General features: G+C 45.8%; 1 protein-coding gene across 7 annotated transcripts in view; it reads right to left on the bottom strand.

Moving 5' to 3' along the window:
- RYR1 (ryanodine receptor 1) overlaps positions 1–22,592 on the bottom strand; it is a 246,068-nt gene that overhangs the window by 47,020 nt on the left and 176,456 nt on the right. For all 7 annotated transcript variants that reach the window (XM_030218373.1, XM_030218376.1, XM_030218375.1 and 4 more), the window contains 11 exons: positions 20,415–20,585; positions 16,869–16,928; positions 15,082–15,216; positions 12,741–12,853; positions 11,627–11,723; positions 9,778–9,884; positions 8,462–8,513; positions 6,903–6,971; positions 6,704–6,803; positions 4,223–4,302; positions 1,577–1,653 (listed from right to left, as the gene is read on the bottom strand). In XM_030218373.1, the coding sequence (XP_030074233.1) occupies positions 1,577–1,653; positions 4,223–4,302; positions 6,704–6,803; positions 6,903–6,971; positions 8,462–8,513; positions 9,778–9,884; positions 11,627–11,723; positions 12,741–12,853; positions 15,082–15,216; positions 16,869–16,928; positions 20,415–20,585 (1,061 nt within the window). The remainder of the gene's footprint in view (positions 1–1,576; positions 1,654–4,222; positions 4,303–6,703; positions 6,804–6,902; positions 6,972–8,461; positions 8,514–9,777; positions 9,885–11,626; positions 11,724–12,740; positions 12,854–15,081; positions 15,217–16,868; positions 16,929–20,414; positions 20,586–22,592) is intronic.

The following is a 22,592-nucleotide window of genomic DNA, read 5'->3' as shown; positions in this document are numbered from 1 at the left end:
TGTAATTGACCACCATTACTGAGATAGGTGAGGGGGAGGCTGGGAGAGGCGAGGGCATGTGCTATGGGTGCCGTTTCCCGCCATTAGAAATAGCGGCAGCCATCTTAATTTACATAAGGTGGTCAGTTAGGCTAGTTAGGGCTAACAGGCTATCTATAATTCTATCTTCTGTCTCTGCCCCCCTGATGGAGAACTCAAAAAATAAAAAACCAAGGTTAAGTAAAGGAAGTGGTAGTAGCAGTAGCCGACCCTTTCAAGAGACATGGACCGAGATGTATGGCATTATAGAAAAAAATGGCAGATCATTTTGCGTTCTATGTACTGAAACGGTAGTAAGCAGAACGTGGAATATAAATAGACATTTTGAAACTAATCATTCCCAGCTCTTGAAAAAAAGTGAGGATGAACGGAAGGAATACATTTCCAGGCAGCTACACTTTTATAAGAGCCAATCTAAGTCCATCCTTAAATTTGTAAAAGGTTCTACAAATTTAACATCTGCAAGTTTGAGCATTGCTCACTCCATAGCTCAGCATGGAAAAGCACTCAGTGAGGGAGAATTTATTAAAGAAACTCTCCTAAGATGTGCACCAGTTCTATTTCACGATATGCAGAATAAAGATGCAATTATTAAGAGAATATCTGAGTTACCAGGAAATTTGGAGTGCCTGGATCCGATTACCAGACACTTTTAGCACCCTGAAAAATATAGCAATGGCTTTACTCACAATTTTTCCCTCTACGTACTTTTGTGAAACCTTATTCTCAGCGTTAAATAATATCAAAACCAACAAAAGAAACAGATTGACAGATGAAGTTAGTAGCGCTTGCTTGGGCTTGAAGTGTACAAAATACCAACCTTCAATTGAAGATTTAGCCAATGAAATTCAGCAACAAAAAAGTCACTAATAGGCAGATTAGTTAAAGAATTCCCCCTCCCCCTCACTTATCTTAGTTCATGGCACCCCACACAAGTTAAATAATATCAAGACCAACAAAAGAAACCGACTGACAGATGAACAAAGAAGTCACTAAGTAGGTAAGTTAAATAATTAGTTTTTGGTTTATTAAATACAGTTTTATATTACAATTATACATTTTTGTTATTTAAACTATAAATATCGCGAAATTATGGTTTTTTTCTCGAAGTGACACACCACCCGAGTTATGCTCGGTTTTTTGGCGAATTTTGACACACCAAGCTCAAAAGGTTGCCCATCACTGACCTAGGGGGAAGTTATCAAGCTGAGTTAGGGCTGTAAATCACATAATTTGCTCCTTAAAGGCATTAGCGCAGCTTGTGCTGCCCTATCACGGTGATATTTAAGTCAGCACAGGGTCCATAGTAATGAGATGCAAAACATGCAAATGAATGTAACAATTTCACTTCTAATTTGGCATTTTGTATTTCCAGAACTGCTATTGCTTTACATTTTAGAGATAGCCCTTCTGTATCTGAGAGAGAATTTTCATGAATTTCCAAACTTTCTTTCATTCCATCTATGGATGAATGAAGGATTGATAAATTTATCTTCAAGGACCACTGTCACACTTATGATTCCCAGGCAGTGCTCACCTGCATGTCTGCATCAACAGCTGGACACTCTGGAAGAATCCTACTTCCCTCTTCTCTCTCAGGTAATCCAACATTTTCTGTAGCAAAACACAATCAGGGGGAGGTCATCACAGAAGATCTAGGGCAGGGCCGCCGAGAGGGGGGGACAGGAGGGACAAAATTCCCGGGGCCCGGCACCGCCACCGCAGTCAGGCTCGCCCGCCCTCCGCCGCTCCCTGGCAATGAACTTAAGCGCCTCACCTTCAAAAGCGCAGCAGACAGCGGCAGCCCACTCCTTCCTTCCGTGTCCCACCCTTGCCTGATGTAACTTCCGCGAGGGCGGGACACGGAAGGAAGGAGTGGTCTGCCGCTGCTTGCTGCGCTTTTGAAGGTGAGGCGCTTAAGGTCAGTGCAGACGGCCCGGGATGGAGAGAGGGCCCGGTGGCGGGTGGAGGGGTGCCCGGCGACCTCGGGTGGAGGGGGGCCCCGGGGGCAGCCTTGTCCCGGGCCTGGCCCAGTCTCTCAGCGGCCCTGATCTAGGATTCAGAACAAGTCAGTCCCCTCTGCTTCTTTCTTTTGGCATCTCTTTACACAAGCATCCATCTCAAACATTTCCTTCATCAAGCGCTCACCACGAGGCACACACAAGTAAGCGTTGGCTTACATCTCCTAGGCTGACTTCAGGTCAATATTTTCAGGTCAACATTCAGCCAGCAGTGGTGAAAATTCTTGCAAATGCTGACTGCCCTAGCTACATTATACCTGGATATTCAGTGCTGTGTTGTATCCAGGAACCAGTACTTAATATTCGCGTCGTTGGCAGAAGCCTCTCGTTACGTGGGTATGGCTGGTTTTCAGTGCAGTACTTGCATAGCTAACCACACAAAGACAGGACTGCTATTGAAAGCAGTCCCACTTATCTGCTTAGTTATGCAGGCACCAACACTGAATAACTTCCAGGACCACCCAGATTCTGCCAAGGTGGTCATAGCTGATGTGCTGTTGAATATCAACGGCCAGCCTACCATGATTTATCTGGCCAGAAGTCTCTCCCAGAGGTCCTTTTACTAAGGTGCGCTGAAAAACGGTCTGCGCTAGTGTAAGCGCATGTTTTGGACGCGGGCAGATCCATTTTTCAGCGCACCTGTTAAAATGCCTTTTTTAAAAATTTTGACCGAAAATGGACGTGCAGCGAAATGAAAATTGGCGCATGTCCATTTTGGGCGTGAGACCTTACCGCCACCCACTGACTTAGCGGTAAGGTCTCATGCGTTAACCGGGCGGTAATGGTCTACGTGTGTCAAATGCCTTTTACCGACTGGTAGCACCGCGCGCCAGAAACGAAAAATTATTTTCTGGAACGCATAGTGGATGCGTGTAAAAAATGAAATTACCACCAAGGCCATGCGGTACCCGGGTGGTAATTCCAAATTGATGCGTTTTGGTCGCACGTAGGTGCCTACACGGCTTAGTAAAAGGGCTCCCTCACCCAGTTAAATTGTTTTGTGAATATTAGATTAATAAAGTATATTGGCCAATAAACTTCCTAAAAGGAATACTCCAAATACATCAAATGCAAGTTTCTTTGTATAACTAAGCCCAAACTCACAACTGGCGTTATCAAAATCTGTTTAATAATGAGGAACAAGACTTCAGAAGCTCAGCTTACTGTCTCCGCTATTAAAGACGAACTTTCTACTGAGCAGGCTTCCTCATTAGTCTTAAAAAACCTCCCAATAACTACTTTATTATCTCATTCATATTAAAAAAAATTTTTCTTGTCTTTTCAATGATTTTTTAATTACATCAGTGCTTCCGGCCATGATGAATGAAGCAGTGGCGTAGCCAAGGGTGGGCCTGGCTCAGGCCCACCCAGTAGCAGCACACCTATGGTGTGGCTGGCAGGGATTCCCAAGCCCCACCAGCTGAAAACTCCCAACTACTGTTCCTCCTGCATACCTTGTAAATAGCAAATGGCATGCAGGTGAGACAAGGAGAGACCAAATCATCTGTGGGACAGGGAGGGGTTCTTCTGCCCACTCATCTTGGGTCCAGGCCCACTCAAAGTTGGGTGTCTGGCTATGCCCCTGGAATAAAGGAAGGACATTTAACTGCAAACTGAAGGTTCTCATTCTGTAAGAGCGAACCAGCGAGAACCTTCAGTTTGCAGATAAGTGTCCTTGCTACATTCATGGCTGGAAGGACCGAAGTAATTAAAAAATAATTGAAAAAACAAGAAAGTTAACCCCCCCCCCCCCCCCCCCCCCCCCCCCCATGAATAAGATAATAAAGTATTTATTGGCAGATTTTTTTTTTTTTTAAAGACTAATGAGGAAGTCTGGTCAGTAGAAAGTCTGTCTTTAATAGCGGAGGCAGTAAGCTGAGCTTCTGAAGTCCTGTTCCTCATTATTGTTAAAAAGATTTTGCTAAAAGCAATTGTGAGTTTGGACTTAGTTATACAAAGAAACTTGCACTTGATGCATTTGTGAATATTAGGCCTTTGTTTCTTCTTCCAATTAGAAAGGAAACAAAAAATCAACCTAAGACCCAAGTGTGCTTGGAATGCCTAATTCGTCCCATCTCTTATTCGAATTTACAGACCAAGGGGACTAGTCAGCTAAGGAAAAGCCAGGCCAGAACCTGAGAAGTTAAGCTGAGAGACAGTACCTGCTGCACTTCTGAATTGCCACCGTTGAGAATGGAGATACCAAGCTTCAGGGTGGAGGACACCATGGCGCCTGTCTCACCTGCCAAGAGCCAGCAGCCAAGTCAGTGTCAGAATGCAACTGATGAGATGCTGAAGAGATGAACACCTCCCAGCCCCAGCATGCACTACCCCGGTGTTGGAAAGGCCTGGTAGCAGCCCCACACTAGTGGATGGAGAAAGTTCAATGATGGATTTTTAGGAAAAATTATTATAATGGTAAGGAGATGGGAATCTGGAACACTTTGTCTTGGGAAGTCATTTTAAGATTGGAGCTGGCATGCGCAGGAGCGACTCGGGATCACTCCTGCACCAAAGAGGCCACTACACCAAACCACCAGAGTTTCTATTGGGATTGCTTCTGCCCATGCTGGTTCCAGTTGCAAAATGGCTTCCATGACCTCATGCAGCAGTCTCATAAGGCTGCCAAGGAGCCATTTTGACTGCACAGGTGGCATGGGCAGGAGCAACTTGGGATCGCTCCTGCCCCAAAAAAGCTGCTAGACTGCCAGGGTTTTACTTTACTTTACTCTGACACTTGTATCCCACTTTCAGCCTCTTGAGCTCAATGTGGCTTATAATTATTGTCAAAAATATCAGAAGAAAATAGCTAATACAACTTCAGTGTGGATAATGGCCACAATATTCAGACCGCAGGAGATAGCCGAGCTGTCTCCTGTGGTCTGTGCTGAACCCGAATATTCAATGCCAGGCCATTTCTGGTGACCGGCATTGAATATCCGGGTTTTTTTGGGCCGGTTTGAAGATAACCGGCTATGTCGATATTCATACATAGCCGGTTAGCTTTAAACCAGCCAAAGATATACCAGGGTTTGATGTGGCCAAATATGACCACCAAACCCGGTTTAAAAATCAGCGGGTAGCCGATTATATCACGTGATATAACCGATTATCCACTAGCTGCTAACCGTGGATATTCAGCGGATGATAGTCGTTTATCCACCGCTGAATATTGGCGGATATCTGGTTAAGGTCTATTTAACCGGTCAGCATCCATTCTGACCAGTTAAATAGTGCTAAATATCGGGCAGAATGTCAAAACATAAAAAGGTAGCTAATACGCCCCAGAAGAAACAAGAAATTAATCTTCTAATAATTTAACAAAGAGGGAATTGTACTTGAAAAGAGTGACCTACTTAATCAACTATTCATTGAACACATACTTGTTAAACAAAATTGCTTTTAGTTGCTTACGAAACAAGATATAATTTTCTTGAATCCTAATTTTCATAGGTAACAAATTTGGTAAATTGATAAGAAAACCAAGCACATAATATTGACTTGTGAAATCATGAATTCTCTTGAATGTAACACAATTTCTGTAGGGTAAATTCACTAATTCCTTCATGTAGCTTGGGGCTATATAATGTAAGATAATAAAAGTTAACAGATTTTAAATACGGAGCGTGCCTCCACTGACAACCATGCAACTTCGTAAGCAATGGAGACACTCTCTCGTATCTAAATCCTCTAAAACTTTATCCAGCTGTGGTGTTTTGAGCTGTCTGAATTTTCCTTAATATTGCATCTCTGCATCCCACATAGACTATGTTACAGTAGTCGACGTGGGCTATCCAGCGACTGGACTATTAGAAATATGTCTGCTTCAAAATAGGCCTTAATCTGTCTTAGTTTCCGTAACACCTTAAAGATTTTCATAACTACCACTTGGACCTGCTGTTCAAACCAGGGGCGTAGCTAGACAGCAGATTTTGGGTGGGCCTAGATAAGAAGTGGGTGGGCACCAAATGTTCTACCCCATCCCCCACCAACTTAAAAATATATCTCAACTGGCGGGAAAAACACTGCTCTCCACCTTGGCAGCCTGCAGCAGGCATGCGCTGAAAACTGAGCATGCGCAGGTGCCAGCTTAGGAAGCTCAGACTGCTGAAGTGGAGAGCAATGCTTTCAGCACCATCAGGGGGAGGTCTTCAACTGGCAGAGCTTGGGATCCCCACCAGCTACCACTAAATGAGTGCTGCTGTTAGGTGGGCCTGAGTCCTAAGTGGGTGGGCCCCGGCCCACCCAGGCCCACCTGTGGCTATGCCACTGGTTCAAACATGAGGTAATTATCTATTAACACCCCTAATACTTTTAAACTAGAATTGAGATTATAAGTACATCATCAATCACAAAATTGCTGGTGGTAATAGGCCTAAAAGGGCTGCTTACTATCAACAATGTAGTTTTTTTTCTCTATTGAGTTTCAGTTTGAAAGTTGTAGCCCATGTTTCTAATGTGTCTAAGCCCTTTTTTTATTTCTAAAGGTAGGCTTGGCAGGGCCTTCGGGTGGTGGGAGGGCAAAACTTGTGGTCAAGGGGTTGGGCCTGCTTTCTGCAGGAGGGGTCTGGGTGGATCCATTCTCTGCCCAGGGAAGGCGACGGTTTCTGTTGCCCTCTAACCCTCATTAAACAGAGTCTGACCTTTGCATGCACTGATCATCTGTAGAATCATCTCAGCTGCTCCACGGTTGTGGAGTCGGGCCTGTTGGTACAAAAGCTTCTGTTTCTCCATCTCCTTCTCCTGCAAACGTGGGACACATGCCGAATGTTGGAAATGTAGCAACGCTTTTCCTCAACAGCTTTCATAAGGGACCTACACGAGCTAAAATCGAACAGATACCTCAAATGTGAGCTCCGATTCCTCCTCTTCCTCACTCTTCTCCTCCTCTTCTTCTTCAATATGACAACTCTAATGAGAACACAAGAGGCCATTACCCAAGATGCAAAGATTTCTTCTAGTCTTTGAAGTGACAGGCTCTGTATTCCCTGCACCCATCCCCCTGAATAACCCAGACCTAAAGTGAGAGGCTCTGTATCCCCACACTCATTTCCCTGAACCACCCAGAATTAAAGTGACAGGCTCTGTATCCCCTCGCCCAACCGCCTGAATCAGCCGCAACTAGAGTGACAGGCTCTGTATCCCCTCATCCATCTGCAGAATTAGCCAGCTCTGTATCCCTGTGCCCATTTCCAGAACCAGCTTGTCCGTGAAGTGACAGGTTCTATATCCCCATGCCCATTCCTTCAGCTACCCAGCCCTAGAGGCATTGTATTCCTGTGCCCATCCTCTGTGCCACCCATTCCTATAGGTGTACAGCCCTGTATCCCCATACCTACTCCCGAGCCCACAGACCAAGTCCTAGGGGTGACAGCTCGAGTATCTGTGCTCATCCCGTGAGACATCCATATACAATACAACATAGTACAATAAATGCTTATATTCTGCTGCAAACTGAAAAGCAGCTCGGCGTAGATTATAATCAAGAGGACTAGCTATATTTAGTGAAATTACATACGCGCAAAAAGAAAAGACATATTAGCAACAATAATTACGCAAATAATTTTTTAAGTAAGTAAGCTTTAAGTAATTTTCTAAATCTCAAATAATAAATCTCGGACCTAACCCTAAGAGAAGAGCATTCCAACAGCTTGTGGCTTGATAAGAAAAAGATGTTGCATAAAATTCAGTACTAGGGTCAGGGCTTTTTTTGAGGGGGTACTTGGGGGTACTGAGTACTGGCACCTTTTCCATTGTCTGCTAAAATTGACCCAGGACCCCAAGTTTTAATGAAAGAGCTCAGGCTCTATACACCAATTCTGCCTTGTCATAGGTTCTGTGACTAGTTGCAGGGGGGCTGGCTATTGTGGGGTGGATCCCTCAGTGATCACCCCACCCCTGAAGGGTGGCCTAGCATTTGAGTACCGGCACCTTTTTCTCTAGAAAAAACATACTGTTCTTTAGCATTCCAGAATCTTGCTATTCTTTGGGGTTCTATATGGAATGTTGCTACTCTTTGAGATTCTTCATGGAATCTTGCTATTCTTTGGGGTTCCATATGGAATGTTGCTACTCTGAAACTCTGCATGGAATCTTGTCACTCTTTAGCAGGGCTTTTTTTGAGGGGGTACTTGGGGGTACTGAGTACTGGCACCTTTTCCATTGTCCGCTAAAATTGACCCACAGTCCCCATGTTTTAAAGAAAAAGCTCAAGCTCTACACACCAATTCTGCCTTGTCATAGATTCTGTGACTGGTTGCAGGGGGCCTGGCTATTGTGGGGTGGGTCCCTCAGTGACCACCCGACCCCTGAAGGGTGGCCTAGCATTTGAGTACCGGCACCTTTTTCTCTAGTTAAAACGCACTGACTAGGGTTGACAGGTTTCTTTGTGACTATCCTACCTTAGCCATGATATCAGCATAAGCCATATACAAATAATCTTCATCCAGTTTGCTGTAAAGAAGAACATTTAACAAAAAAAAACATACATTTAGTTCGTTTTAAAACAGGACTAGAAACTCCAGAATAATTTGGAGGGTTGTTAAACCTACGACTGCATTAGCTTGTCTGTGAGCCCTGGCATAATCCCCCTCATTCTATAACAGGGTTGTCCGACTTCGGTCCTCGAGGGCTGCAATCCAATCGGGCTTTCAGGATTTCCCCAACAAATATGCATGAGATCTATTTGTATGCAGTGCCTCCATTGTATGCAAATAGATCTCATGCATATTCATTGATCCTAACAACTATGAGTAGCCTAATTCCAATCTAGTTACACACAAGTAATGCTGCAATTAAACTAACCACTATCCACTCTTAAAATACTATTTGAAAAGCTTTTATTACACTACTAAAGTGCTCCAATACAAAATATAAATCCCTTTATAAAACCTCAAACCCTCTCCACTGTTCTCTCATATCATTCACATCACATTCACACACTATCACACAATGCACAGCTCAGCACTGAACCTACACCACATGTATGTCACAGAGCTATTCTTTGACCCCTGAAGCAGGCGTTGTTCAACGCCGATACACGGCCCGTGTCAGGTCACTTATCAATAAAGAACTTCAATTGTCCCAGTCTTGAAGGCCCAGTGTTGCTTTTTTGTTTGTATCCTATCCCCCCTCCCCCCATGGCCATGCCCTCTTTTGAGTTGTGCACTAACGGCTTTTCGCACACATCTTTACAGAATCGCGATTAGCAACATGTGTGCGTAAATCCAAATTGTTGCCAATCAGTGCCAATAATTGATCGCTAGCACCCAATTATTGGCACTATTAGGATTGTTAATTAAATTGTGCGTGCAATTTTAAGCGCCTTTTATAAAATTAGAGAGTAAATGCAAGGGGGTGGTCCCAGTGAAGGAGCATGGGTGGGACCAACATTTGCATGCATAACTTACAGAAAACTGTCAATTACTGTTGATGTGCTGCATGTAGGCACACCTAATTCAAGGAGCATAGATGCTGATTTTTGCTAGTATTCTATCACGGAATTTTGCAGCCCAAATGCAATTACAGAATTAGCCATCAGCGCACTGGGCATATAAGTTATGATGCCCAGTTACAGAATTGCCGCCATGTGTGTCAAGCTTGCAGCAATCCAATCCAGCAACCTTCACCACTTACAGTATGCATTTGGCAGCACAGAGTTAGGCAGGAATCACAGCAGAGTATTAACAGGCCAGTGTCCCTAGATTCTCAAACTCACCTTTTCTCTGTTAGCGCAGTCCTGCTGAAGTGTAGGATTAGTTGATGCAGGGGATCTGGTTTCTTCTCAGTCTCATCTTCTTCTTCCTCCTCTGTCTCAGCAGACTTCTAAACCCACGGAAAACCAAAACGGAGGGAAAATAGGGGAGGTGGGATAAATGAGTTCTCTCAAGCAGGGCATCCATAAAGAAAGAGAGAGAGATAGCCTTAGACCTTTGAGGCAATTCAGAAGCCTAATCACTAGGCCTGAGATTTCAAACCTGTTCTTAGAGGATGTGGGGATGTGTCCTCAGAACACAAGCAACGTTTAGGAATGAAGATAAAACTGCAAAACCCGGGATTAACATCTCACTGTTCTGCAGTCACAGCTTGTTGTGATACACTGGGGCTCATTTTCAAAGCACTTAGTCTTACAAAGTTCCATAAGTTACTATGGGGCTCATTTTCGAAAGACAAAAACATCTAAAAAAAGTGTCATAAAGCACCATTTGGACATTTTTCTTCTCAAAATGTCCAAATCAGTATTTTTGAAACCTATTTTGAGACGTTTATCTTCCCAATTTGTCTGCAGTGCGTCCAGATCACAAGCCATAATGGAACAAAACAAAAACGTCCAGGACTAAAACGAAGATGTTTTGGTCTAGACCTGCTCTCAGAACAATAAGGCACAAAAAGGTGCCTTAAATGACCAGATGACCACTGGAGGGAATCAGGGGTGACCCCCCAATAACCCTCCACCAGTGGTCACTGACCCCCTCCCACCCACCCCCCGAAAATGTGAATAAAAAGCCTCTATGATACCCTCAGATGTTAAAGTCAGGTCTATTAGAGCAGCATGCAGGCCCCTGGAGTAGTGTAGTGATCAGTGTAGTGCTCTATGGAGTGGGGGACCCAGATCCCTATCTCCCTCTACCTGTCACACTTGTGGTGGAAACTGTGACCCCCTCCCAAAGTCACCAAAACCCTACTGTACCCATATATAAGTGTCCCCTTTGTAGTGGTGTACTGTGGGGGATAGTGTATTTTGGGTGGGTTTTGGAGGGCTCAGGAGACAAGATAAGGGAGCAAAGGTGAGATGTGCATCTGGGAGTATTTTCATGAAGTGCACAGAAGCGCCCTCTAGGAGGCCTCATTGTTCTCCTGGGATGTCTGGGGGATCAGTCTACTAAAAATGTTGGCTCCTCCTACATCCCAATGGCATGAATCTCTATTTTGAACTTTTTCGAGGTTTTTTTTTTTTTTTTTGAATGGACCAAAGCACAAAACCTTGTTCGAAACAGTAAAAAGATAGACGTTTTTCTTTTTTGAAAATTACCTTCTTTCCTATTCAGATTTTGGACATTTTGTGCAAAACCTCCAAAATCGGAATTAGACTTCATATCGAAAATGCCGCTCCACTTAACTTGTAAGTCTAAGTGCTCTGAAAATACGCCTCATTGTCTTCCAAGACCCAGGCTTGCACCACAGTGTCAGTGCTGGCCATGAGCTGAAGATGACACCCTTTCTGTGTCTTACTGAAAGGTGAAGGCCTCACAGGAAGACAGAAATCCAGGAGACACTGCCAGCTAGTATACAGAAAAACGACAAGCATCAGGAAAGGATGAGTCCTACTAGCTGAACTCCCATCCCTAATACATTCTGGGACTTGTAGTGTGTCCCTCCATATTACTGAACTATATATCCCACAATGTCTTGTGGATGAGGGTATCAAGATTGAAGGAACCTGCTCCAAAATAGGATGGAGCTCAGAACTTAACTTGGACCCAGAGAGTAGGAGGAAAGGTTTCCCCTATTTTACATTACCAAATTGCCTCTCATCCTACCACATCCAACCCCAATTTAGCACTTACCGATAAATCATCAATCATCTTGTCTTCAAACGCATACTCCTCACTCGTAATCCAAGCCTGCTTGTAGCCCTCAAGAAACATGTTACAAGCACGGTGTCTGCCAGAGAGGGAAGAAGGGAGTACAACAGAATCACAGGAAGAAGTGGACATTCACTCTGCTTCCATCCTATGCTTTTCCCTTTCACACTCCTTCTCATCTGTTTCATGTGCCTCCTGTTCCTTGAACTACTTCTCCCCTTCCCCTAACACTGCCTACCACCCCCTAAGCTCCTCTAACACTACCCTCAATTTGTATTCATTCTTTCCTTCCCCCCACACTCCTTCCATCTCCTGAACTCTCTTTTTCATCTTCTCACTCATTCTGCCTCAAGCTCCCTCTTCCCTCCCTCACACTCTTTTCTTGTCATGCTCCCTGTTCTTCTTAGTACCCGTTTTCTTCCCCCTCACACTCCCTTAATTTCTACCATCATTTTTTCCTCGTCATTCCCTCAACCCAAGCTCTCCTCCTCCTCTCTTGTGCTCCCCCATCTCCTGAATTCCAACCTTCCTTCCCACCCTCACACTGCCTCCTCATTCTCGGAGCTCTACCTTTCCTCTTATTTCCTCCCCTCTTTCACACTCCCCCTCCCTTGAACTTCCTCATCCCATCTCGTCTCACACTTCCTCATCTCTAAGTTTCCATCTTCACTCCCGCCCCAAGTTCTCCCATCTTCTGGAGTTTCCCCTCTTTCCCCTTTCACACTACCCACCATCCTCTGTATTCCCCTTTTCCTTCCCCCCTCACTGCTCCCATATTGCAAATCCCCCTTCTCTTCCCCTTACACTGCTCTTATCATGAGTTTCCCCCTCATCCCTTCAGTTCTTCCCACTCCATTTCCACATTGCCATATCCATCAAGCTCCTTCCTCATTTTCGTTGTTACCTCAATGCTCCCCTTCTGTCTCTCTCTCACATCTCCTCCATTGCTTATTGAAGATTTACTATACCTAAGCTTCCCCCTTCTGACTCTCAACCTCTGAGCTTCCCCCTACCACTTCTTTTCTCTCGATCTCCCCATGCCTAAGCTCCCATCCCCCAAGCTGCTCCTCTCATGTTGTTCTCCCAATCCCCTCACCTGGGCAGGTTGTAAAGAGGTGTCATGCGAAAGCATGCTACTACAGCACGCCTGCGCTGCTTGGACAGAAGTTTGTGCCAGACAGCTTTCTTTGACTTGAAGGGGTGCTCAGTCTGCAGACAAAGACAGAACCAGGGTCAGAGTTTGCTGCAGAATGCCGTAACCAGGGCAAACAATAACATTTTCTCCTTATTTATGAAAATCTGGAGAGTATTTTTTTCTACTAATACTACTACTTATCATTTCTATAGCGCTACAAGGCATACGCAGCGCTGTAGACCATACACAAAAGACAGTCCCTGTTCAAAGAGCTTACAATCTAGATAAGACAGGTAAACAGACAGAACAATTAAGGGTAAGGGAATAATGAAGTGAGGATAAAGGATAGGGCATGTGAGTTAGGAGTCAAAAGCAGCGTTAAAGAGGTGGGCTTTTAGTCTGGATTTGAAAACGGCCAAAGACAGGGCTAGACGTACAGGCTCGGGAAGTCTATTCCAGGCGTGAGGTGCAGCGAGATAAAAGGAACGGAGTCTTGAATCAGCAGTAGAGGAGAAAGGGACAGATAAGAGAGATTTATCTACAGAACGGAGTACTCGAGAGGGGACGTAGGGAGAGACAAGAGTGGAGAGGTACTGGGGAGCAGCAGAGTGAATGCACTTATAGGTCAATAAGAGAAGTTTCAATTGAATACGGAAATGGATAGGGAGCCAGTGAAGTGACTTAAGGAGAGGGCTAATGTGGGCATAGCGACTTTGGCGGAAGATGAGTCGCACAGCAGAATTTTGGATTGATTGAAGAGGAGAGAGATGGCTAAGAGGGAGGCCGGTGAAAAGTAGGTTACAATAATCAAGCCGAGAGGTGATAAGTGTGGATAAGGGTTCTGGTAGAGTGCTCAGAGATGAAGGGACGGATTTTGCTAATGTTGTAGAGAAAGAAACGACAGGTTTTGGCGATCTGTTGAATGTCAGCAGAGAAGGAGAGAGGGGAGTCAAAGATGACCCCAAGGTTACGAGCAGATGAGACAGAGAATTTTGCTAGAGAATTTTGTTGAAGAGTTTTGTGACAGATCTGGAATTGCACAATGCCTATGGATGGAATGTTTTCCGTGTTCTTATGTGGGGTGTAGTGGGAGAAGTACAGAGATGTTCAGTATTTGTTTGCAGGCATGGCAGACTCTAACAATGTTAGAAGAACTACAGAATCATTTAGATCTGGAATATGATCCCAAGCAATAGCAAGGCTGTCGATTCACAAAAGCCAAGGTGAAATATAGAGCAGCAGACCAAATACACAGAAAAGTGAACATTAATTGGTGGTGCAACACTTGATCAGTTTAAAATACAGATGCCTGACGACCATATTTCACCCGGCACACACAAATGGCATAGCTCTACACAAGGGTGGACTGACCATTCAGGCAACTGGGCAGTGCCCGAGGGCCCAGAGGCTCTGCCCGGATGACCGGCAAGCCACTGGTGATCTAGTGGCCTCAGCGGGGGGGAATATGTTCTTTCCTGCCCGGCCCGCTGGGCTGCCGCTATTCCCCCCCCCCCCCCGCCAGGCACCACCGTATTTAAAAAATGGCGGCTGATACTCCCTGAGGAAGTCTCATGAGACTGTCGAGACCTGCGAGACTATTGTGGGAAGTCTCGGTCACCATTTTGAAAACAAGGCGAAGCTGGCTGGCAGGGGAATAGCGGCAGCGCAACGGGCAGGAAAGAACATGCCCCCCCCCCCTGCAGAGGCCACCAGACTACCAGGACCCCTCAGGTAGAAGCAGGGCAGCGGGGGTGTCGGGCAGCAGCCAGGCGGGGAGCCCAGACTACCCTCAGTCCGCCCCTGGCTCTACATACCCAAAGTAGTGGTGAATCCTTTCCAACATACTACTTTGGGCATGTAAAGCTATGCCATTTGCACTAAATATCTCATCTTATCTATTATTTCATTAGTGCTATAATATCACTTTTTCACACAATTTTGTTAATTTTGTTAATAGTTTTTTATTTTTTAAATTTCACCATCTTTTTAACTACTACTACTATTAATCATTTCTATAGCGCTACTAGATGCTGCTCAGATCAGAGACCTCCCCTCTCCCCCTCCCCCAACATATTATAGCTGCAACAAACAGAGCTGATCTCACTAGCTTCATATGAGGGAGCACTGCAGGGACCATCAGGATATTCCCAATCCACGCAGGCCATGGAAAGATCTCTCAGATGCTCCAGTACTGTGGGAATTATGTGGGTCACTGACAGAGCTCTGCTCACCAAACACTGCAGGCAACCCTGGTCAGAGACCCTTCCAATAATATGCGGACCACAGACAGTGTGCTACTCACCAGCTCCAAGTGAAACAGCACTGCGGACACTTCTTGCACGCGTTTCACTATCTTATCGGGACTGTTGGAGTCCTCAGCCTTCCCGGACATCTCCTTGTACAAAGCCATCTGCCAACGCATGGAAGAGTTCTCACACTGCGAGAAAAAGTCAGACAGTTACTGATTCCCTTATACTCTGCATTGCTTGAGTGTCACAGCCTGTACACAGCCCCCCCCCCCCACTCCTTCCTGCACCATGCCCCCCTCACTATGTTGTCCATGCTGGGGACCCTATAATGCAGCTCTGAGGCATCACTCCAGTACTCCTATGGCATCTTGGAGACATTCACCCCACTGGTGATTTGAATTCACAGAACTGCAAGGGTTGGAGTCCCAGCATGAGTAAAGCTATTTTTGGGAAATCATGCAATCTTTTTTTTATTCTTTTTTGAGGGGGTGTTAGGGTGATTTTCTTGTAACTTACTTCTCACTGCCTGATTTTATCACCTGTGATAAAACATCCAGCTTCCTTGTGTCCTTTCAAGCTCTGATCTGCAGTCATCATCTTCCTTTTCTCCCCCAAATGTTCTTTGCTGTGGCTTCCCCTCCCCATCCCTGTGTGGCCCCAGGCTGTGGCCTCTCCCTCCCTCATCTCCAATCCCACAGCTGTGCTCCTGTTCCCTGCAGCTTCATGCTGTCTTCTTCCCTCCCCCCACCATGGGTACTATGATGTGGCCTCCTTCTGTTCCCGTCTCCTCTCCAACATGTTCTATGATAGATTCCCCCCCCCCCCCCCCCCAAGGGCTGATGCAAAGTTATAAGGCATCCTAGATAAACCTTCAGCCTTGCAGCCCCCCTAATTTTTAGGTCACTAGACCCCCTTCCCAGGGGTGTAGCCAGACTTCGGTGGAAGGGGGGTCCAGAGCCCGAGGTGAGGGGGCACATTTTAGCCCCCCTTGCACGACCAGTCCCCTGCCACTTTTGACCCTCCCCGGCGCCTCTCCCCTTTCGACCCCCCCGTCCTGACGCCACCAACCCTTCCCTGCCGCCGCTGTCAGGTACCTATGCTGGTGGGGGTCCCCAACCCCCGCCAGCCGAAGTCCTCTTCAGCGCCGGTCTCCGGGCCGGCGCGTTGCTGCAGCTGATCTGGATGGAAAGACTCTGTTTCTGTGTGAGTCGTCCTGACGTCCATACATGCATGTAGGAACGTGCAGGACGTCAGGACGACTCACACAGAAACAGGACTTCGGCTGGCAGGGGTTGGGGACCCCCACCAGCACAGGTACCTGACAGCGGCGGTGGGTTGGCGGCGGGAAGGGGGGGTCGAAAGGGTCGGTGGCGGGGGGGCAGGGCCAAATCTGGGGGGCCATGCCCCCGTGGCCCCACGTAGCTACACCCCTGTCCCTTCCTTAAGATTCTGATAATTAAATGCAACAATCATGACCACCCCAACATTTCAGAATTAGATATCACACATCTAAATAAAACATTTTGTTAAAATGTGTGTGTGTGTGTGTGTGTATACATAAACACGCACATGAAGAAGGCACTGTCTAATAGCCATGTACCTGGGTAAACAGGCTATGTGAAAATTGCCCACCTTCCCTATGGTTAGAACTACACACTGATGGTTCTTTGAGTTTGTGTGGTTGTGAGAAACTATTGTTTTGCTTTGACTGTAGCTGTTCTTTACCGCCCCTCATTGCCTAATTTGTCTAATAGTTGGCCATGTCCCCCCATCATCATCTTATCCCGCCTCCCAGGATTCCAATGCTGAGGTTGCACCTCCTTCCTTCCCAAGTACCTACCTTACCCTGCAGGTGCAGGTTCTTGTAGAGAAAGTCTCTCACTTCTTCATCAGTATCCTTCTGTTGTGGGGGGAAAAAACACAAAAGGCACATTTAGAGACAAGGATGCCAGCTTTGTGGGTGCAGTGTGTGCTTGTGCCCCCCCACCTAATACTGAGGGACAATCTGTATTCAGTGTAGCACCTCAAACCAGTTTGAAAAGTTGGCTTCTATTTAGAGCGGTACACACAGCGATTCTTCTGAGTATTACTGTGACCATAGATTGCAAATTACGTGAGTATCCTACATAAGTAGGATACTCACGTAATTTGAGTAGTACATAAGCACTACTGTACTGGAACAGATTTCATGTTGATTATCCCAGGAATAAGCAGTGGATTTCCCCAAGTCTACCTTAACTACAGTTTATGGACTTTTTTTTTTTTAGGAATTTGGCCAAACCTTTTTTAGACCTTTCTAGGCTAACCATTTTTACTATATTCTCTGGTAACAAATTCCAGAGTTTAATTTACAAGTGAAAATATATTTGCTCTAATTTGTTCTAAATGTACTACTTAGTAACTTCATTGCACATCCCCCAGGCCTTGTATTTTTCGAAAGAGTAAAAACGCAATTCACGCTTACCTGTTCCACTCATAATTTTATGGAACCCTATTATATCTCCCCTCAGCAGTTTCTTCTCCAAGTTGAAGAGCCCTAGTTTCTTTAACCTTTCCTCATAGGGACATCATCCCATCCCCTTTATCATTTTTGTTACCCTTCTCTGTACCTTTTCTAATTCTGCTATATCTTTTGTGAGATGCAATGACCAGAACGGCACACAATATTTGAGGTGTGATCGCACTATGGAGCGATACAAAGGTATTATAATATCCTCTCTTTTTGCCAGCTTGTTGTTTGCATAAATAAAGGTTTAAAATATATATAATATCCTCTCTTCCATTCTCCATTCCATTCCTAACAATTCCTAACATTCTATTTGCCTTCTGTGAATCTTTAGGCTATAAGGGCCAGATGCACTAAGGTCCTCGGAAGAGCCCTTCCCTTACCGAATCCATAGCGAATCGGTAGGGAACGGCCATGCATCAAGGAAACGGAATGCAAATGAGCTGCTCGTTGCAGCTCAGTTGCATTCTCTATTCCCTTGGAAGTCAGTCGGCCAGTCGAGCATGCGCAGAGCAGCCAAGCATTATGGACGTCCTTCACTAAAAAAAACACAAACAAAAAAAGGACATCTCTGCCGAGGCACACCTTCTCTCCCTGTAAAGCATCCCGCAGGCGGCAAACTGCATCTGCAAACTGGGGATCGGGGAACCAATCTCTCTCCTCAGTCTTCTACTTTTCTCTCTCAAGCCCCTCCACACCGTGTCATCAAACTCATACCTGGCAGCTATCGGCGGCTTCTGCTCTGGTCGCCTTGCCCCGGGGTGTTAGCGGCACGTCAGATGCCCCTCCTCCAGGTCTCTCTCAGCCAATCACAGTGTGTTTAGTTGTCACTGGTGTCAGCTAAATGTGCTGTGATTGGCTGAGAGAGACCTGGAGGTGGGGCATAATCGAAGTTTTTTGATTTGGACGTCCTCGCACCCATCACAAAAAATCTGGGGGAAAAACGTCCAAGTGCTCGTCAGGGACGTCCTTAGTGAAGGACGTCCATGTTAGGCACTTGAGAAGGACGACTCTGACGAGCACTTGGACGTGGCTTGGCAAAGGTTTCCGGCTGGTTGTTTTGAGTGAAGGCCATCCATAAAGGACGTCCCTGACGAGCACTTGGACGGTTTTTTTCCCGATTTTTTTTTTGTTAAATTTATAGAAGTTTTTAGAGGCGAATAAATCCCGCGCAGCTCCAATGAGAGGTACAGACCTCCCGTTAGATTTTCCACGGTTAGGCAATCGGAAAACGATTTATACACATTGGGGTACTAATTTGCTCATCTGAATTCCGTTTTTGTTAGCTGCTACAGTGATCGGAAAATGGCTCGGAGAAGCTTTTTGTGCATGCCACGGTTTACTACTTGCTCGTTAATGGCTCGTTAAGTTTAGTGCATCTGGCCCTAAGTCTGCTACTCTCCGAGTAGAAGGCTGACCCAGTATGACAAATGGTTCAACCTTAAGGTCGAGAGAGAATGAGGAATTTGCTGGTTTAAGATGCTGAAAGAAAATTTTCTTTTAACAGCCCATCTAGCTTGTGCAGCCAACACATGAATAAGGTCACAGCAGTTTTTAAAGGGAAAATAGGGACATACCTACCCTTTGAAAATTATCCTGTGGAAAAAAACTTACCCACATTTACACTTGCTGTTGAGAACATGCAAAATGTGCAAAAATCCCAAAGTTGGCATGTATGTGAAAAACCCACCTCAATTACCACCCCTCCCCAAGCAATGCCTCTGCCCACCACAGGTAAAAGTATGCATGAAAGGGCGGGATGGGTCAACTTCTATAACTGGGCTCCTGGTAAGAACCTAAAAGAACATAAATGCCAACTTTCCTTTATTGAATATTTGCATAACAGAAAAATACAAGCTTGTAATTTAGCCGAAGCACTTATGCCAGCTGGTGTTAAGAATATGCACCTAGGGGTAACATTCAGTTTACAACGGTGAATGTTTTGCTTACCGCTGCTGGCGTTATTCCTGGATATTCAATGCCAGCCTATGTCTGAGCCTATTCACAGAGTCGCTGAGAGGAGGGAGCTGGGGGGGGGGGGGGGGGGCAGAATTCCCCGAGCCCAGCTGTGGCGCCGGAAAGCTTCTTCCTGTCTGCTTCTGGGTCTGTCATCTCCTGCTTCTGCGTGCTGCCCAGGACACAGATGATTGCATTAACGTGATATCGCATTAATGCAATCATCCGGGCCCCGACTTTTGGCATGGACAGGAGCAGCGCGGGGGCAGCGGCCTGAGTGTGGAGGGGGGTGGCGCACGTGCCTGTGTACATATGGTGGCCAAGTCTTCCCTCAGGCCCGGCTATGTCCCTCGGCAGCCCTGCCTATTCAGAACTTAACTGATCATGAGTTTATTTTAGTTACATTTGTACTCCGCGCTTTCCCACTCATGGCAGGCTCAATGCGGCTTACATGAGGCAATGGAGGGTTAAGTGACTTGCCCAGAGTCACAAGGAGCTGCCTGTGCCTGAAGTGGGAATCAAATTCAGTTCCTCAGTTCCCCAGGACCAAAGTCCACCACCCTAACCACTAGGCCACTGCTCCACATAAAAATGGGACGACATAAAACACAGTCCTATTTATGCCGTTACCCTGGCTAGTTAAGTGCTGAATATCGGCACTTAACCGGCCAAGTGCCGACTCTGCCCCCGGAATGCCTCCAAAATAGCCAGCTTTCACTTACGGCTCCTTTTCCCATGAAGCCATGTTTTTTGGAAAACTTCCACTGCAAGAACTGATAAATGCAAGATGGATTATTTTGACATCACTCCTGTATCCCTGAAAGCCCCTGACACCCTGGCATGCTTTCCATCCCTCCCACCAGGCAAGGAGGATCAAACATCACTTGAGGAAAACATGGCTTTCTCCCGGCAAAGCCACCTTACCAGGGAGTAGCGGAGTTTGGCCAAAGAGATGAGCTCCTGGTCTGTCGGTGAGCACATGTTGAGCCCGATGGGCAGCATCTTCTTCAGGGTGGCTACGATCAGTGAGGTCTGCACCGAGTACCGGTCCCCACGCCGCTTCTTCTTCGTGCGCTCTTGGTCTGAACCACCAGACTACAAGTACAAGAAAGTCTCAGAAATGGAAGGAGGGAAGGCCTAGTATTCACCCCAAAGGAACCTCCCCTACCCCCACCAAAAAAAAAAAAATCTGAGCATGCAGATGGAGTCAGAAACAGAGAAGCACATTTTTACACTGCAGTAGTGGCACATTAAGGAAATAGAATGACAACCCTTCACGCAACTGAGCTTACACGAATGGGCAACATCCATGGAGCTTGTGACAGACAGCTGACACTTTAAAATTATGACAACAGAATGCAAATAGAGGGCCCTTCCATTGAAGGCTAATGAAATATGAGTGATTTTGATAAAGTGTGTGTGGGGGGAGGAAGGAAGATAACTGCTGTGATATAAAGGAGGTTGGGTGGGAGGTTCATGTTTTTTCTCTCACTCTTCCCAGCATAAGCAAAGATGTTATATGTGGTTCCAACCACTGTCATGAAACTTATCTGAACCACACCACACCCATCTTATAAGAGAGTAGTTACTATCAGCCCCTTATGACATCACTGATCTCCTGTATCAGACTATGATGTCACAAAGGCCAGTTTATGACCACCTTATAAAGCCTTTCTACTAAGGCTTTCTGTTAGAGGAATATGTGTTAGCATGTAACAAGCAGGAGAATCAGTTCCTCTCTGTGATGGAGGACAGCCCACATTGCAACCTCAGACATTACAAATATGGTCTCCTATACTCATATATGAACCTCAAACACCTTTTGTGAAGGAATAAAAGTCAGACCAGGCTTAAAATGTAAGAACTTCCCCTCTCCCTGACACCCCTAGAAAAATCCGGAAAGGTACAGATGAGAATGGGGTGGCAATGAATGAGAAAATCAAGCAGGAAATACCACAGAGCAGACCAAGATATAGGACAGCAGAGTAAGGACCAGCAAAATATACTGTGCAAAAACACAACATATGAGAGGACAGTCTGTAGAAGCCAATTCAAGGCTCTTCTGAAGATAGTGAGAAGCCTTTAAGCACAGCATAAAAAGCCCCAGGTCTCACAGTGCCATGGAAGTTGGTCATGGCTGCTTAACAAGCAGTCATTACCTGCTTTGGCATTTTAATTTTTCTGGACGACTGGAAGCTGATCCAGCATTCCCCAAGGTCTGTTGCCTTGTGGCCCTGCAGAAGACCTCATGGGGAGGGCTAGGGGCAAGTTTATGCCTGTCTCTGAAATTGTGCAAGGCGATCCCAATCTATGCTGTCACCGAGAGATGTGAATCCCAAGATATGGGCTGCACGTGCACAACATGAAGACTGCTTCAAAAGGCTTGGAAAGTGACTTCCAAGTTATTAACCCCCGGATTCTACATATGGTGCTACAAATTGTGCATGCAAATTAGGGTGCAAGCCCAATTTGAGAAACGAGCCAATTAGTGCCAATAATTGGGCACTAATCATCAATTATTGATGTTAACTGGCAACAATTTGGCTTTGCGTGCATCTTGCTATGTGCTATTCTATAAAGATGAGCACGCAAATCTTATAGCGCGTAACTGAAAAGGGTGCATTGCCATGGAGGGGAGGGGGTCAGGGGCGTTCACTAAAGTTGTGTGTAGTATTATAGAATTTGGGGGATCCACGCCTAATTTACACACGAGGATTTACACCAGGTTTCAGCTGGTGTAAATCCTTGTGCCTACAAGTTGGGCGTGGATCTTGACACTATTCATTTTTCTGTAAATGGCACCCAACTCAGAGCGTCATTTATAGAACAGTGCTCATCACGCATTTTTTTATAGGGGCTGATATTCAGACCACGGTAGTTAGCCCAGCTAACTTCTCCAGTCGGCGCTAATGCCGGGCTGTTTCTGATGACCGGCATTGAATATCCGGTTTATTTCTGGCCGGTTTGAACTTAACCGGCCAAAGCCGATATTCAGCACTGGCCAATTAAGCTCAAATCAGCCAAACACATACCAGCTATACACACGCCCAAAGATGGCCGCCAAACCAATGCTAAAAATCAGTGGATAGCCGGCTATCTTCC

Source organism: Microcaecilia unicolor, chromosome 11 (genome assembly GCF_901765095.1).
Source record: "Microcaecilia unicolor chromosome 11, aMicUni1.1, whole genome shotgun sequence".
Classification (NCBI taxonomy): Eukaryota; Metazoa; Chordata; class Amphibia; order Gymnophiona; family Siphonopidae; genus Microcaecilia; species Microcaecilia unicolor.
Note: the sequence above shows the minus strand (reverse complement) of the source record. Positions and strands in the feature narration are given on the sequence as shown.